Source organism: Trachemys scripta, chromosome 8, assembly GCF_013100865.1.
Source record: "Trachemys scripta elegans isolate TJP31775 chromosome 8, CAS_Tse_1.0, whole genome shotgun sequence".
NCBI lineage: Eukaryota > Metazoa > Chordata > Testudines > Emydidae > Trachemys > Trachemys scripta.
The window spans coordinates 71263122-71278346 of record NC_048305.1 but is presented as its reverse complement, the minus strand read 5'-3'; the positions used below and the strand labels follow the sequence as shown (position 1 = coordinate 71278346).

Here is a 15225-nt window from a genome sequence, read left to right as displayed (position 1 = left end):
GCCAGCTTCCAGACAGTTATAGTAAACAGCTGTTTTAGGCTGTTAGAAGCCCGACTTCTTTATTATGAGTTTTTGGGACCTCAGGCCTGGCTGATCTTATTCTCTGCTGCTCTACATTCTTCACACATCTAGGAATACACCTTGGAGTATGATGGAATAAGTCAATAAGGAAGCACAGTCAAAACATGCTGATAAACCGGAAATGTAAACAAAGGGAAGTGCTCTCAGTTCTCACTGACTTCAGAGGGGGCCGAGATCTAGGCACTTTTCCTCACCCCCCAAACTTCTCTCCGGACCGGTGTAGCACCACAACGGCCTGAACGCGCTCCCTTCCCACAGTGAGGGAGAGTCGGGCCGGGTCTATCGGCTCTCCGAGCTGCTCCTCACAGCTAAGTCGCCCCCTAGAAGCCGCAGTCGGGAGGGGGCCCCGCTCACTCTGCAGCTGCCAGGCAGCCAGTGGCATTTCAGCGCTGGCTGCAGCCTCCGCCGCTAGCTCAGAGCCCGGCTGCTGCGTCCTGACTCTCCCCAGCCACGTGTTACCGGCTCCAGCTCCTCCCTGCACTGTGCCCGGCCCTGGGAGCCTGTTCCGCCGGGGCCTCGCTGTCTGCAGAGCCCAACCAACTCTCCATTGTCTCGGCCGCTCTTACCCGGGGAGGCGCCGCGGCTGCCTGTTGCCCATGGACGGGGACAGGGTGGAGATAGATGGCGGGGTCATGGAGGGGGTGAGTACAAGGACCGGGCCCGTGGATCGGCCCGGCCTTCCTGCTGGAACAGCCCAGAGCTAGGCTGCCGGGGGCCCCGGGGCGAGCCTGGCTCGGCCTGGCTCCCGCAGAAGGAGGGTAGAGAGTGCATGAATGGCCGGCTGGGCTCCGGGCTGTGGGGGGTGGTCCTAGCGGACTCCCGGAAACAGCCGGGCTGCGCCTTGGGGATTCAGTGTGTGCTGGGGTGGATCCTGGCTTGGCCCCCGTCCCTGGCTGGGGATGGAGGTGGATAAAGGATTGGGTTTAGGGCCCTGATGGGAAAGGGGTGGTGGTTAGCCCGGCTTGGAGGAGTGGGGTGGAGGTAGACCCCTGGCCCAGCCGTCCCTGCCCTGTGCTCCGTGGTGCAGCTGACCAATTGTCTTCCCCCTTGCAGGGTGGCCAGATCTTGCGAGTCTCCACGGCCTTGAGCTGCCTGCTGGGGCTTCCCCTGCGAGTGCGGAGGATCCGAGCTGGGAGGAGCCAGCCTGGCCTTAGGTAAGCTTCCCCCAATGACCCAGAACTGGGAGATTTTCCATTAAAACGTGTTGAGGAAAAACCATGCCTAAAGTTGTGAGGGGTGGCAGGAGAGCATCCCACTCAACACACCTGGCATTGGCTGTGTCTACACTGACCCTTTGCTCAAAGTCCTTCTGTGTTGCTGTGACACTAATGCAACTCCAGCAGAGGTAGCAGTGGTGGCAATGCTAGTGTAAGTTGGGGTATGGGTATTTTTTTACCACCCCATTGCCTAACCCTACCTATAGGTTTTGAGGGCACAATAATAATAAAAATGCCACCAGATAATAGTATTTCTATTCACTGGAGCTACACTAGTGCTACCGCAATAGTAAGAGATTTTTAGCAAAAGGCTATTGTGTCAGGAAAGGATCCAAGATTGAACTCCAGAAACTCTGAAGTCCTAACCTGTTCACACGCTTCATGTAAATATATTAGCTTCTGGCATACACTTTTGGCATCATCTATATAGTTTGTCATGGCAAAAGAGTATTTGAATTTGTTTCACCTAGGAGGGCTTCTGTCCCACTACCCTCCACTTGGGTCTGGCTGCCTGATTCCCTTTCCTATAAGAGATCCCATCAGTTACACCTTGTTATAAAAACATAATATGACAATATGAGATTTCAAATATGATCAAAATTGTAAAATGTCTTGCTGAAACATACAGCAAAATATTCCATCCCTAGCAAGGGAGACTGCAAACATGTCTATAAACAATGTCCCCAAATAGTGAGTCTCCCTATACCAGGGCACAAAGATCTGAATGTTTTTACCTAGACTGTTTAAGGTGCTGATGGTTAATGACTTTTTATGTGGTTGGTGTCAGTACTATGTAGGTTTTGCTTAGGACACTTGGCAATAATTTTAGAAACAGAACCTGAAACAACAAAGAGAGGCCATATTTGGTTTTAAAAGATTGTCTGAGGCTATATGCTTTCTTTCCACTGTAGAAACTTCAAAAATATTTGTCACATGTGTGTACCTATCAAACTCAATTTAGTAATTGACATTCTTGTCTGTAGGCCTCTTCTGCTCCCTTCTTTAACTACTGTCTGTCTTTGATTTGTGACATACTACTCCAATCACAATGTCACAGTTACAAGGCTATGGCATATAAAAGCCAACAGAGTTAATTATACTAATTACATTATTTTAATTTGAATCACAGTGAACGGAAACTGGTCCCGTAGCAGTTGTATACACCGCACATTATTTATATATTTAAGTTGACAGTGTCAATTTGAAACTAATCAGCTTCACCAAAATGAACCAAAATCATTTCGGTGAAGTTGACTTGTCCTGCCTTTGAGTACCCTTGCACACTTAAAAAAAAAAAAAAAAATGTTGACCATGTTTTCCTATTTTATTTCTCCAATGTTTTTCTCTCCTCTTGCTTTGTGGAAGACCCACACAAATAGAAGAGTGAATGTCTGCACAGCAGGAGCTATCAGGACAGATATTGCAGGAGAGCTCTGATCACCCTGCTGTGCACCTGACTCTAAGATGGCTTGAGTCAAGTGACTGCCCCTGATTCTATTCCAATCCTCCTCTCTGGCTCCATATAGCGTACTGGAATGGGGTTACTGCATTTTGGCTCAATCTTTAACAAGTTCTTGCAGGGAAAGCAGGGGATTCCTGCTGCACCCCACCTCAGTCCCATCTCTCTACCCTGTCCTGCTCCTGTGGAAGAGAAACAGGATCACCACTAATTCCAGAACGCTATTCTGGTTCCTCAAAAAGAACAGGAGTACTTGTGGCACCTTAGAGACTAATAAATTTATTAGAGCATAAGCTTTCATGGACTACAGTCTCTAAGGTGCCACAAGTACTCCTGTTCTTTTTGCAGATACAGACTAACACGGCTGCTACTCTGAATTCTGGTTCCTGTGGTTTACCGGCAGCCATGAAACTCTGTGGGAATCAGTTTGAATTTTTACTGTTTTGGTTTGGGCTGAAGCTTGCAATTGTTATACTATTACTAAATATGTAATAGTTCTGTAATGTAATGTGGGTGAATAGGCAGTCTGATATATGTCTTAATATAGTATTATGACTTGAAGGCCTCAACATCTGTCTGGACTAGAGATGATTCGAGATTTATGTGATGGGCAACTGGATGGTGGAGAAATCGGTTCAACAGAAATAACCTTCACTCCTGGGAAGATCAAAGGTGGAACCCACATAGCGGATACCAAAACAGCAGGGTATGTGTATTGTAATACCTACTATTAACTGATGTAATAACTAGTTTTAACTGTTCTTCAGCAGTTTTTAGGTTATGGCAAAAATGAGAAAAAACAAGGAAATTCATGCTGAGGACTGATACTATCTCCTTAATTCAGGCTATTAGTAATGTAGATGTACAAGGGAAATAAACAAGAAACCTATGTTAATTTCCCCCTCAAATGAGTGTATGCAAAACTTGACTGATCAAAGATAAAACAAAAATCTTAGGGAAAAATCTTTATTTTTAGGCTTGTAAAGAAACATTAATGACAAAAAGTTACTTGTTAGGATTTTGGCAGGGTAATGTATGTTAGAGGAATGTCTAATGTCATTTCACTAATGATTATCTTCAGATTGAAATATTCCAATGTATATGTAGAATGCTCTTGAAAATTCACTTGCTGACTGATATTTATTGGTTTAAGTGGATTATGCCTGCATTACCTGTGAGTGTTTTCCAATTCCATTTTAGGAGCGTGTGCCTCCTAATGCAGGTAGCAATGCCGTGTGTGCTGTTTGCTGCTTCCCCTTCAGAACTTCGTTTAAAAGGTGGGACTAATGCTGAGATGGCTCCACAGATAGACTACACAGTATTGGTAGGGATCAGCTTCTTTGACTTGCTAAATCTTTCAGGTGCAAAAGTAACTTGTGTACTTCTGTATGTTCCTATTACTGCTTTATATCATCAGTGGTAACTGTAGAGTAATCAAAGCAATTTTTTTCTTTTTTTGCTGTTTCAAATGTGAAATGAAATAGAATAACCTCCTTTCTATTTAAATGCTAAAATATGCAAGTGAAAAATAATGTGTTTGATATATTAATAGTGCAATATTTCCATACTATGTTTAAAGGGCACCAAATTCCTCACATAATTCCTTGAAACACAAAGGAATTATGCCTCTGCTTGTTTATTTCTCTTTTTATTTTTAGTTGTTAAAGATAATTTGAATTAAAAGTCTCTTTGTTCTAGAAATGCTAAGTATTAATAGGGAAGGAGGGGAGCAGGTCCTTAAGAGAATCTCTCTTACAAAGTGGTCTGCAGAATAAAATGTGGAGATCCCAATCTAATTCATTCTTCATGACACTGAATATTTTTTATGGTGTATTTTGAGATCTTCACTGTAGACCAGTGTATATATATATTTCTCTCTGTGGATTGAATGATAGGGTGGGATATGTTAAACACAAACTAGTTCTGCACATTTAAAGTATGCTTACTCCTCAGGTCTTTAAACCAATAATTGAAAAGTTCAATTTGACCTTTGACTGTGACATAAAAAGGAGGTAAGTTATACTGTCATGGCTTTTGAAATACTTTGTGCAGGGGGCCAGGCTCTAAGTGGAATGTGAGTCCTTTATGTTTGAGTGCTTTCCAGCCCCATTTTGTCCACTGAAGACAAAGGGAGTTTTTCTTTTGACTTCAGTGGAAGTTGTATCAGACCTGCTGAAGGCCTTCAGTTTACCCACCTATGAAAAGAGGGTAAGATATATCTACTCATGGTTGTTGAGTGGCTTAATTAATGTTTGTAAATTGCTTCAAGAACATTAAATGACAATGTTATTTAAGTGCAAAGTATTATTTTAATTTCTTATATAGTGCTTACCATTCTAGCTGCTTATAGTCTCTACCCCAAAGAGCTTACTGCCTGTTTTTAGACATGGCTCAACAGATGAGAACAACAAACAGTAGGGTGTGAGAAAAGAGGAATAAGACATGGACTATGCTAATAAGCAGGGTGGATAAAAATTGATGATCAAAAAATGGATTTTTAATTTAAATCAGATTTTATTTAAATTAAATGCAGGTTTATGTTTAAAAACTATTTAAAATTAAAAAATTGACAACCTATAAAGCCCAAATTTATTATAATCTTATTAAGATTATTTACATTAAATACAAAAACATAATATTAAGTGGTATTTGCTCGCTACCAAGTTTTAAAGAAAGGCAAACCACTGACCTAGTGGAAGGCACTGGCTAAGCACCTGGAATCAAAGTCTGTTAAAGTGCTAAATTAGCTTTTGACAACTGTGGCGCCTCTTCTGCAGGTGCAGAGAGAATATTTTCTTCACTTCAGTTTATTCAGCTAGTTTAGTTCAATGACTATTTCTTTCAAAATTAAGAAACCAATTGGGAGCTGAAAAAGCAGGAAAGATTATTTTTTTCTTCCAGTCTATGAATAAAAAACTAGCTGTAAAAGGATGAGATCTACTAGTTCTAAAATCTTGCAGGAGATGGTGACAAGAAACAATCAGTTCAACTCACTAGCAACATATTAAACAAATGAAGCATTATAAATTAAGTTACTTTTAAATGCAAAGCCTGTTTTATTAGAAAAAAAATTTATCAGAAGTTTATGTATCCACCATGTTTAAGGTAGTTTTATTGAATAAAAAATGAAGGTGTGTTGTGCATTTTTAATTTAATTTGAATTTCCACCCAAATAGAGCTTGACACAAAATAATCACAAGTAAAAAAAAATAATAATAATAATCCTCATCTGGTAAATAAGAATTGCATGATTCATCATTTTCTGACATAATAAAAATATAAATATTAAGAACCTGAATAAATGTAAGTCAAGCTGTTTAATGCTTAAATAGATAACATGTGTCCTCCTGGTTAGCAAAAAGAAGCACCAAATTTAATATAAAGGCCATGTTTAGTTGCAAATATGTTAAAATAATGTTTTAATGATTATCAACTAATAAGAATCATCTTTTCTTTAGGAAAATTAAAATTGATGATTTAAATCAAGGTTTCCTGCTTGCTGATTTAAATAATGATTAAAATCACTGATTTTAATCAATCTACCCTATTAATAAGATTGTGCAGTTAATTAAGTTCATTCTATGCATGTTGAGGGTAATACTATGTTTTTATTTTTTGTACTCATTTCTATGATACACATCACAAATTTCTAAGCCACTTGATCTGTCTAAAATAGCATGTTAAGGATAAGAACACATACTAGCAAACAAATATGCTAAATCCATTTTTAGTTTTCTTGCTTATAGGAATAACTTAATTTGTAATGTCATGCACCCCTTTTCTTTCTATTTAACCATATCTGATATCCATTTTTAACAGGGGCTACTACCCCCAAGGTGGTGGTGAAGTGATAGTCCGAATGTCACCAGTCAAACAGTTAAGCCCAATAAACTTAACTGAACGTGGCACTGTGACAAAGATACATGGAAGAGCATTTGTTGCTGGAGCCTTGCCCATTAAAGTGAGTGCCTGTATTATTCCTAGAAGTAAGGGGATGTAATTTTATATAGTGTAAATAAATATTATACAATTATTTGTCTCTTATGCAATCTTTATAAGTAGTTATATAAATTTATTGGTATTTTTTTCTGTAGTTCTCCACCTTAAACCCAGGCAACCATAGTACAATGAATCCAACTGTACAGACCTTCCAAGGAGAGGAAAATTATAACAAATACAAATTTAGAGAATTCCAAAATAAAGTATTATTATATAGATTATGGTAGCACCCAAAATGGTAGGAGAGAACATTGTCCTTGTTGTAACCATTTGAAAGCCCTTGGCAGAGATTCAAGATTGGATACCTTTCTAAAAGATAGGCTTTAGCTCAACCAGAAGTGATGGCTTTGATGCAGAAATCTCTGGTTGAAATTGTCTGTCCTGTATTATACAGGAGGTCAGGCTAAATGAACCTAATGGCCTTTCTGGCCTTAAAATCTTAAGAACCTATGAAAATGTGCTATGAGCTTTCCAAACGCTGTTGTATTTAGAATCTCTATCCCAAAGATCTTGTAACTGTGACCTAAAATAGCTCTCCGCTACATAAAATGTTGTGATTTTTAAGATCAGATATCTCAAGCTTTATCAGGGCTAGATATAAAATCCTTATCTTGTAGAATGGGGGGAAATCCTGAATTTCTATTGGTATTGAAGCTCCTATGTACAGCTTTAAAACCTGTCATTGGTCCAGGACTGAATATTACCTAAACTTTGTAGGAAAACTGCACATTGAGGGGCAGGAGGATAAGTTAGATGTCATCTTACAGTTTGTAGTAGTTTACAATAATAAATGAGGTACATTCATTTTAAAAGCTAGTCTCCTTATAGCTTGGAATAACATTATTCAAATATGCATTCATATGGTTAAATATATAGGGAAAATGTTAGAGCAAACATTTATTTTAACTACTGTACCTGGTTCTTTTTTGTTTTACCATGCTAGCTAGCAAAAGACATGGCATCAGCAGCAGTGAGATGCATCAGAAAAGAAATCAGGGATCTCTACGTTAATATTCAGCCTGTTCGAGAACCTGATAATCAAGCCTTTGGAACTGGAAGTGGAATAATGTGAGACAAGACACAAACCTCCTATTTACTTATTTTACTGTGTTATAGTTGAGAATATGGTAATGATCCTTCTGTGACTGAGAGAGGTAGTAAACAAAAAAAGCAATACCCCTTTCCTTTTTATTAAGAATAGTAATTAGGGCACTTTATAATAAGCCAAGAAATTTCTATTTTTATTTCATCTTTGGCAGGAGAGATTGGTGTGTGTAAATCTTCTTCTAAGAATTTGTCAGGAGTTTGAATTAAATACATGTTAACAAAAACAAACTAAAACTTTGTTTTTAAGCATCTGACTGAAGCTTGAGCAGTTGAGAGAGGGAGGGATTTTTAGTTTTTTAATGTTATAATCTCAGTAGTTCTCTAGCCATTCATGGAGTTCTCTAGCAAAAACAGAGTACTCAGGACCTGGTATTTCTCATTTAAAAACAGGAGAAATTTTGTGTGTTTGTTTGGAATAAATGCAGGCCTATTTCCTATCACAGAGATGCAAAAAAGGGAACAAATGTTATCTCCTTTGCAGATCACTTTTTTAAAGGAATTGAAATACAAAAAACTATATTGAAGCCACATTTAACGTACATATTTAAAGACAACACATTCATAATATAGTTACTAGTTAGGTCACTAACTATACCTAAATATATACAGTATGTGCAATGTGGGTAATTTTTTACTGTGAGGATATTACGTCTGCTTCTCTAGCTTTTTAATATATAAGAAATATATATATTTAATATATAAATAAAGGTTAAATATATAACCTTCCATGCTGAATTTCTGTATTTTCTATGCATGTGACTGTGCTTTTCTGACATGACACTTCTTCCAGCATTACGTCAGGGTTGTCAGTTGGTGCTCACTCAGAGGAGTACCATCTGCTGAGTGAGCAACGAACCTCTTCCTCCACCTGTGTATTTTTTCTTTTCATTTTCCATCCAGTTAGTGAGATCAGCCCTAGAAGTCAAAGTATATGTTTCCATTGACTTTAACAGGAATTGATTTGGGACTCAAGTACTGGTCATACCAACCATTCTTATCTTGATATCATAACCCAGTGTGCTGTGGTTGCAGATAAATGCCTAATTGCTATCTGGTAATTTACTTAATTTTTCTGTTTAGTATTGTTGCAGAAACTTCAACAGGTTGTCTGTTTGCTGGATCATCACTTGGTAAAAGAGGTGAGAGTTGTGTAAAGTATATCATGTTTCATGCATTTAGTTTCCTACTGGATATTAAATCTATATTGTTAGTAACCAGGGGCCAACAGACATTCACGGATTTTAGTTTTGCTTTATAGAATCTTAAACTTTCGTTTAAAAAAATACACTGTCTTTACATCCATGTTTTTTCCACAGCATGGTGAATCAATCAACAAAGTTGTGAACTTATCCACTTATTTTAATGGATTGTTAGAGATCACTGATTTGGGAAGACTTCTGGGTTATTAAAACATACACACTCCACCCCTGTTCATCTGATGTAGGATTTGTCCTGTACTATATAAAGCAGAGTATATATGTTAAAGGTGTAGGAGTGAATTTGATTTAATTGATATCTTGTTTGGCTAAAGCTGCTTCTCAAAGTCTAAGGAGGCCTAGACTTTTCCCAATGCTGAGGAGTAGGTACCATATTTATCCAGATGCACTAGTGGGATGATAGATCACAGTACTCAGAGAGTGACAAGTGAACATTTGAGCCAAGAGTGTGGCAATAAAGGTGTAATTAACTGCCTTCTGTTTCCTGTTTTTTTTTTTTCCATATTCTACAGTGAATGAATATTATAAATGTTCTGGAGCTTCTTAATCCTCCTGAACTCTCTCCCTAGGTAAGAATTCTGACAGGGTTGGAATTGAAGCTGCAGAGATGCTGCTTGGAAATCTTAGGCATGGGGGAGCAGTGGATGACTATCTGCAAGACCAGGTAAGAATCCCATACACTGACTTTAAGATGAAGTTAAGGCAGCAAGCACGCAGCAAGCGGGTTTGACTGTGTATTGAATGTACATCAAGAGAGCAAAAAAAAAATAAAAAGTCTTGAATTTCAGAGTTAAAATTGCATTTCCACAGCAAGCCACAGATTTACATTCAAATAGCCACTACAGCCATAACTTTAGGAGGTGTTCAGGGGTCTCCCAAATCCAGTCACCCTGAAGTCATAGGGGAGGGGCTAGTAAATAGCCTTTTCCGGTTTCCACCCCTTAAGTGTTAGAAGTCTCCATGGAGGGGACTTCGCAGTGTGACTTCTGGATTATTATAGCAATAGCAACCCACCACGATAAGCCAAAATGGACTTTTTAGGAAGTTTAAACAAGCCACTTAAGCCCATGGGGAAACACACATGACACCTGGAAAGGCTCCTGAGGCTCAAGGAGGGGTGACAACTAGCCTCCTACGACTCACTTGACGTTTCCTCTTCCTGCAGACCTCAATAAATCCAGAGGAAGAGGGTGGGAATTCCCTTCCCCCACCTCGCCATATCTACTCTCTCTAGATCCCCTCTACACAATAGATCTAGAGAAGGCAGCTCTGTTCTTGCAGACCTAAGTGCCTCAGGAGGTGACTAAGTGAGAGCAAGGGAGAACATACTGAGGGAATATTCTTCTCCATTTTGCTTACCTGGATCCATGCAGGAGACCTGGGGAATGAAGAATCCTTCAGCTTTCTCCAGCTACACCACATTTAGCGCCAGGCCAGGGTGCAACAATCAACATGTCAGAGTGGTGTTTCTAATTCAAGTCAAACTACTACATATGTGGTGAATACCTCTTTGAGTGTGTCATCATTCAGAAACCTCATTTCCAGTGTCCTGTTCAGCCCCAGGTGTAACCTATCAATGTGAAGTCAGATGTGATTTTTTTGGTGTGGATTTTAGCAAGGGGGCTAGAATCAAGATTGCAGCGGCATTACCATTATAAACTTAACTCGGGAATGACTGTTACCAGTGTATAATATACATTGAAACAGCAAACCTACTTGCTTTCAGTTCACTTGTGTGCTGCTCTGACTCTTTTATGGATCAGTGTTATGGAACTGTAGTAATGGTTTAAAAACTAATTATTTTTTTTCTTCTTAAGCTGATCATTTTCATGGCATTAGCGAATGGGGTATCTAGAGTGAAAAGTGGACCAATTACACTTCATACTCAAACAGCTATACATTTTGCAGAACAGCTAACAAAGGTGAGTCCAGAGAATGGAGAAGAGTACTATCAGTGGGCATTCATCCTGTGGCTTAGGCTTAGTGTGTAGCAAGCCAGAGCATGAATCTATAGCACACTAGTCTGCTGCACACTAAGGCCAGGTCTACACTACAAACTTACACGGATACAACTACGTTGCTCAGGGGTGTGAAAAATCCACAGCCCCTGAGCAATGTCGTTATACCAACCTACCGTCCTGTGTGGACAGCGCTGTGTCGACAGGAAGCCCTCTCCAGTCGACATAGCTACTGCCTCTCATGGAGGTGGAATACCTACGCTGACAGGAGAAGCCCTCCCATCAGTCTAGGTAGCATCTTCACTGAAGCGTTACAGCAATGCCGCTGCACCATTTAAGTGTAGACCTGCCCAGAGTCACTGGGTGGACCCTGCTAGCAGCCAGAACTATACGTTAACTCCCTGGTTTGCCATGCACTAAATCTCCGTGTAGATGAGCGCTTGATATGTATACTTTTGTAGTGTCACCCTCTGATGGCTTTTTTGTGGTGTATGTGAAATGAGTTTGGTGTTGGGATACAGGTGGTCAGAACACCACAGTTCTTACTAATTACTAGCAAACACCCCTGAAAATAAAGAACAGTGTGTTTAGAGTTCAATTTTAAATTCCTTGGCATTGGTTAGATACTTTCACAACCTTAATTAAAAATATTTTCAGTGGAATTAATTATATATACATGTACATCTGTTTGACTAAATATATTATTATTAGACATCTAGTATTCTGGGTCTGGTCTAACTACATTATAAGTTTTCTAATACTTTGTCCTCATCATTGCAGGCTAAATTTACTGTGACAAAATCAGAAGATGAAGATTCCACTAAAGATGCCTACTTTATTGAGTGCCAAGGAATGGGGTTGATAAACTCAAGCTTGTAGTTTTTCTTTAAAGAAAAAACATACCTCTGATGCATTGCACTACATTTCAGTTGACATGCTACCCAGTGGGGAACAGGAGTTACTTTATCATAAATAATTGGTTTGATTTAAATTCAGAGATGATGTAGTGATTTTGTGGTATGCTGAGAATACTTCCTGTCCTTCCTTTGGCTGTTAACAGCAAAATGAGTACTGATGAAATAGCAAATGGAATAAAATGCAAGTGTTCAGGAGAGCTGAAACTAGAGATGAGTAGCTTTAAGCATCTGAGTGCACCAGAGTTGATAAACTACCATTACAACTTTTAAAAGTTACTTAAATGACACAATCATTCCCCTTAAAGCATGTAGGTTTATCATATGGGATCCTTTACATATTTATGTTACGAAATAGTTCATTTCTGTTTATCTATCAGCCTTTGTCTCTAAAGTATTCTTTCTGTAGTCATTTTGCTGAAATTGATATGGAAAAAATAAAGCAATTTCGATGTACTTTAATTGGATAGTTTTTGCTTATGATTTCTTCAGCAGTTTGTTGAAGTGAGGTAGATTCATTAGCTGTGAGTTAAGTTTTTTGCAAACACCATCTGGAACTTCTTTTCAGTTATCCAGGAAGGACCGTAGACACTCTCTGCTTTAAAGTCATAATCTTTCTTGCATTAAGGGGTCAGCTCTACAAGTCTTCTCTTCTGTGCTGTAACCTGTCTTTGTTTATGACTTTGTTTATAACTTTGTCTACACTTGCAGCGACGTGTAGGGTGTGTGTAACTATATGCCACAGTGAAAGAGAGGCTGCATCTACACTCTCTGTGGGGTGTAGCTACACACAGCATTGGGAGGGCTCTGGCTGGGGGTGGGGCTGTGGATGAGGAGCTTTGGGTGTAGGAGGGTGCTCTGGGCTGGGACTGAGGGGTTCGGAGGGAAGGAGGGGGATCAGGGCTGGGGCAGGGGGTTGGGACATGGGGAGAGGCTCAGGGGTGCAGGTTCTGGGTGGCGCTTACCTCAAGTGGCTCCTGGAAGCAGTGGCATATCCCTTCTCCGGCTCCTATGAAGAGGTGCGGCCATGCAACTCTGCACGCTGCCCTGTCTGCAAGAACCACCCCTGCAGCTCCCATTGGCTGCAGTTCCCGGCCAATGGGGGCAGCGCTTGGGGCAGCGTGCAGAGCGGAGCCCCCTGGCTGCCTCTATGCGTAGGAGCTGGAGCGGGGCCATGCTGCTGCTTCTGGGAGCTGCGTGGATCGGCCCCCAACCCTGCTCCCCGGCTGGAGCACCAGAGCGGGGCCATGCTGCTGCATCCAGGAGCTGCATGGAGTGGCCCCCAACCCTGCTCCTCGGCGGGAGTTCGAGGGCTGGATTAAAACAGCTGGTGGGCTGGATGCGGCCCATAGTTTGCCCACCCCTGGCCTAAATGTTGCATTTAGGCACCTAAAGTGGCCCTTAAGCACCTAAGTCCCTTTGTGGATCTAGCCTGAAGTGACTTACACAAGAAACTAACTGCAGCAGAAGCAGGAACTGAACCTAGATCTGCAGCATCTTAAATAAGAGCCTGAACCACAAGACCTTCTTCCTACTCTAGATTGTGTCCATGGTATTTGATTTTCAGAGCTGCAGCTCAAGTGTAGTACTCTCGTTTCTTTTATGTTCATTCAGATCATTGGCTGCAGTTGCTTCACTGTGCATTTTAATTGGGATTAAAGCATTGAATTTAGGACTGAAGAATGCCCACTGAAGCTAAGAAATTGCTCCATATGTATCTGGTTAACTATATCAGCTTCTCCTTACAACTTCTTTCCTCTCAGAAATCTGTCAGCACAGAAATTGGGCAGGATTAATTTCGTAACCAATAGAAATAGCCCTTAAAAAGCTTGTATTTCTAATATTAGGAATGGCCTGGTGGTGGCAGCAGGCAACCTAATAAACCAGTGTTGTATGAATTGAAATTTAGTTTTAAAGTTGATATCAGGAGCACATCTCTCAAACACCATTCCAGGCTCTTGACTTTCAATGCTAGTACGGGGCGATGAAAGACCCAGAAAATACTTATCCAAAAGCGGAGAAGCTTGAAGGGAAGCATACATGCAGCTAACATCTCCTTTCATCAAAACACACTGCTCTAAAACATGTTAAATAAGTCTTCCCTGGGATTTTTTTTTAATTTGCATTACACAGGAGATTAGCATACATTCCTTATTTTCCAGAGTTGTAGGTGCTGTAGAAAAACCTAGGATAGCGAAAAGAGAGAGGGAACTGATTATGACATTTTAACGTTGACATCTCTGAAGATACTAGCTGGTGTGTATCTTGGAGTAGGGTGCGGTGTGAAGAATCTCCCTCAGTTTAAACTAAAAAAAAAAAAAAAAAAAAGTAACCAAAATTGGGTCAGTTCTTCGGATGTGGCCATGTTCCACTCAGTGGCAGTGCAGGACATGAAACTAAGAAGAGGCAAAAGAGATTGTTTTTCCTGATATCGAAGCCAGTTTGGTCCCAAATGCAAGTCAGAGCAGTGTCAGAGTTGCCATAAATTTTGCTCAGCTATAGTAACCCCCAAGGCATCATTTTAACAGCTGCTCAACTTGGGGAAGCCAAGAGAAGGTGGCAAAGAATCAGCTATCCACTTCTACATTACCTAGGAAAGTCTTCTATGCCTGGCGAATCCTCAGGTAGCTGGCTTTTGGGACTGCTTTGCTCTGAAAGACTGGCACCAAGCAGACATATTGGAGCCTAGGATTTAAGTTGCTCTAAAATCCAAAACAAGAATTATGATCATTGTGACATGTTTTAATTCTAGACCCTGTCATATGTTATGGTTTCAAAAGCTTGAAACAAAACAGAAAAGCCTCCTCTAATGTAGTCACCTACGTATTTAAAGGCAGGATTTTAGGGCAATATAATTGCTGGATTATAAATGGATTAATAGTTTTATAAGAGTTCCCTATCAAAGACTTGATCAATCATAGTTGGATCTCTCCTAGTATGCAAATAATCCAATTTAGAGTTCAGTGCTAAGCACTTTAAACCTTTGTGTAATGTACTTCACAAGGGATATTTACATTGACATTCTTTTTACAAGATGTCCACATTTACTTGAAAAGAACCAGGAGTGCCTACCTCCCCACATACTGCAGTTTGGAAACTAATGCCTCCTTCCCTTCAGATTAAAAAACCCTCCAATAGAAATTCCTTTAAATACTGTTTTTCTTACCCTATAATCACTGCTACATTTTAACAATCAAAGAGGAATGTCTTACTTTCCAACCACAAAGGATCCATTAGGCAACAATTGTACTTAGGTTATGTTAATTCTTAGTT

The 15225-nt window shown here is 40.2% G+C and overlaps 1 protein-coding gene across 1 annotated transcript; it reads left to right on the top strand.

Moving 5' to 3' along the window:
- Positions 1–328: 328 nt before the first annotated feature.
- Positions 329–12414, top strand: RTCA (RNA 3'-terminal phosphate cyclase). The gene is made up of 11 exons (XM_034780163.1): positions 329–722; positions 1135–1235; positions 3320–3463; positions 3958–4081; positions 4711–4769; positions 6577–6718; positions 7700–7824; positions 8944–9002; positions 9650–9744; positions 10898–11002; positions 11819–12414. Exons 1-11 carry the CDS (start codon positions 678–680, stop codon positions 11915–11917), a joined length of 1098 nt encoding a protein of 365 aa, XP_034636054.1. The 5' UTR covers positions 329–677; the 3' UTR covers positions 11918–12414.
- Positions 12415–15225: the final 2811 nt, after the last annotated feature.

Bases quoted from the DNA above. Each gene is read 5' to 3' on its own strand.
- RTCA (XM_034780163.1), top strand. From the start codon at position 678: ATGGACGGGGACAGGGTGGAGATAGATGGCGGGGTCATGGAGGGG. The intron at 4,770-6,576 runs GTAAGTTATACT...CATTTTTAACAG, and splicing joins GACTGTGACATAAAAAGGAG to GGGCTACTACCCCCAAGGTG. The intron at 9,745-10,897 runs GTAAGAATCCCA...TTTCTTCTTAAG, and splicing joins ATGACTATCTGCAAGACCAG to CTGATCATTTTCATGGCATT.